General features: G+C 44.2%; 1 protein-coding gene across 1 annotated transcript in view; it reads left to right on the top strand.

Moving 5' to 3' along the window:
• The window catches only part of LOC109974074 (TSC22 domain family protein 2-like), a 20,975-nt gene extending 18,520 nt beyond the window's left edge, over nucleotides 1–2,455 (top strand). Inside the window, exons 2-3 of the mRNA XM_020624081.1 lie at nucleotides 1,612–1,663; nucleotides 2,053–2,455. Coding sequence (XP_020479737.1) covers nucleotides 1,612–1,663; nucleotides 2,053–2,415 — 415 coding nt within the window. The 3' untranslated portion in view covers nucleotides 2,416–2,455. The remainder of the gene's footprint in view (nucleotides 1–1,611; nucleotides 1,664–2,052) is intronic.
• The last annotated feature ends 320 nt before the right edge of the window (nucleotides 2,456–2,775 follow it).

Here is a 2,775-nt window from a genome sequence, read left to right as displayed (position 1 = left end):
CACAGCAGCTTCACTGTGTGATTTCACTTTGGTGAAAACGTCTGCTGTGATGTCAGATTCCTCTTCAACTCCTCTACCTTCTGTAGCTTCTGCTCTTCATTCACGTTTTTCAGCTTGTCCTGATGTTTTGTCTCGTAGTGCCGTCTTAGGTTATATTCCTTAATTACAGCCACATTAGCTCCACAAATAAGACACACGGGTTTATGTCAGTAAACATATACTCAGCCTCCCACCGGTTTAGAAAGGCTCTGTTTTCAGAATCAACTTTTCTCTTGGCCATTGTTAGGGGCTAGCTTTGACTTGAAATTAGGGTTGTATACATCAACAGACGCTTGATTGATCTGACGTAATTGACGTGGGAATGATCGCAGGTAGCGTACGTTCGGTAAGGCAGCTGTTGCGCTGCATTATGGGATTTGTAGTTTGTGTGTTATCGGCGCTTCTTATCGCCGGGCCATTAAAAAAAGATGTACAAAATGTTCTCGCGAGCCGGATGTGGCCCACGGGCCTTGAGTTTGACACATGTGGTATATTGGGTACTTTCACTATCAAGTGGGCGGAGCGAGAAACCATTTTTGTGATGTCTCTCCGCCTTCAGACTTCTTCACCTGCTGGCTCATTTTTCATCAGTTAGCCCACACACACAGTGGCAGATCTAGAAAATGTCGGGCTGGGGCACAGACTCAGAGAGGGTGGCACATTGAAAATGCATGTTAAAAAGTCAATTACACCCCTAGTTCTGTGAAATGATAAACCATACATTCTTAATCAAATTGTTTTATTTTGTGTAAACATGATATACAGAGTGCTTTCTTTAGCTAACTTTGGCTGCACTCTTTATTTACTCCCAGCCAGGAACATGGTTGTCACCACCACCTTGGTTTAACCCATGCCAACATATCCATGCTTTGTAGTTTTGCTACAAAGGCAGAGCTGTCTAGGGGCTCAGCTCATCACGTCACCTGTGACCTGCTGCTCTCTTACCAGGCACACCGCAGGTGCCTGGTGGCATACATGGCCACTGCTCTGCTCGATGTCTAGAGATCCTGTATCTGTTACTGTGGCTGCACAATTATAATGTGTGATGGAATTAACATTGTCACTCCAAAGAAACAAGGCCACCAACTCAAAAAACAGTCTATGAATATGTGATGTCAGTATTTATAAGCATGCTTCTTTATGTTGCGGGCAGCTTGCCTCTGAAGACCTGTGGTGTTGCCAGGAGTCGCTCTTGTCATTTCTCATATAAAAATGGTGACCTGACCTGCTTGGAGTCGCATGTATGACCAAGAGTGGTGACATGTGATTGAAAGTGATCTGTATTAGAATACTGTACTGAGTTGATGACTACCGGTTTGACAAATTGAACACAGTGTCTTCTGTTTCCCCCAGATTTTAGGTTTGTATTTCATTCATTGTTTCCAGTTATAATTGTTCAGTTGCATTTTTTTCCTAATCTTATGCTTTTATAATATGCTAAGGGAAATGGAACAAAGCAGAAAAAATAGCTGCTGCAAGCAGAAAAATTACTCCCTAGGAGGTTTAGTCCTGAAACCAATGTGAGTAATTTTAACATTACTTTATCTGACTTTTTTTTTTTTTTCTTCACAGTGCCTCTGGAACCAATGTTGTTGCCATAGATAATAAAATTGAACAGGCTATGGTGAGTAATAAATTTTTCATGAATCACATGCTTCCGAGTTGGATTTTGTCTCTTTAAAATGTCACTGTTAAGCAGAAACAGAATATATATGGACACACTCTGTGGTCTTGTGTACTACATATTGGCTCAGGTCATTTGGGTTGACCTTTATTTTACATTCTCTGAAGTAGGCACACCCCGTTCTGTCTGCCTTGACATATCTTTATGTTTACACACACTGAATACACAGCCTGAGTGAATACATGAGCAGCTGCAGCCTTGAGCTTCACTCTGATGTCCTTTTTTGCTGCATGTTGGAGCATATTGAATCAGTCTCTCCATGACTGCTGCCTCTCGTCAGGTCTTGCGCATTTTTGACCCAATGGCATGTTTTATGTCCTCACCTGCAGGACCTGGTGAAAAGCCATCTGATGTATGCAGTGCGGGAAGAGGTAGAGGTCTTAAAGGAGCAGATCAAGGAGTTGATTGAGAGGAACTCAGTGCTGGAGAGGGAGAACGCCGTGTTGAAATCTCTGGCCAACAGCGAGCAGCTGTCCCAGCTGTCCACCCAGTCGGCCGTCGGCTCTGGCGCCACACCTCCCCAGCAAGGACTTAGCCAGCCTCAGCAACAGACCCAGCCTCCGCTTCAAGTTCAGCCTCAGTCGCAGTCACACCCACAGCTCCAGCACCTCCCCAAACCCCAGCAGCTCCAGACTCAGCCTCAGCTTGAGCCTGGCCAACAACAACTGCAACCCAATGTCACGTCCGCTTGAAGTGCATCTTGCCTGAAAAAAATAAAGAGCATCTCTTCTACCACTTACTACAGTTAGTGTATGTGAAATCAAAAAGAAGAAAAAAAAAACTGTCTTCTTAGCCACCAGCTTGACCACAAAGTACAGTGTTTGTGTGTGTGTGCGTGCGAATGTGTCAGGGTGAGTTAGGTAGTGTGATGAATTGGTATTTGAATGTAAGTGTGTATGTGTCTGTACTGTGGGCCTTTCCAGTGTTAATGCAATCATTGAGAGACAGACAGAAAGACTGAAAGAGAGAAAGTGTGTTTAGAGACAGTATCAGGGAATGTCCGGGTGCTTTGTCCCCCCACATCTTGGCTGAGTTCCCAGATTGGTTCACTT

Source organism: Monopterus albus, unplaced genomic scaffold (assembly GCF_001952655.1).
Source record: "Monopterus albus unplaced genomic scaffold, M_albus_1.0 scaffold319.1, whole genome shotgun sequence".
Lineage (NCBI taxonomy): Eukaryota > Metazoa > Chordata > Actinopteri > Synbranchiformes > Synbranchidae > Monopterus > Monopterus albus.
This window is presented reverse-complemented; position numbering and strand designations above follow the sequence as displayed.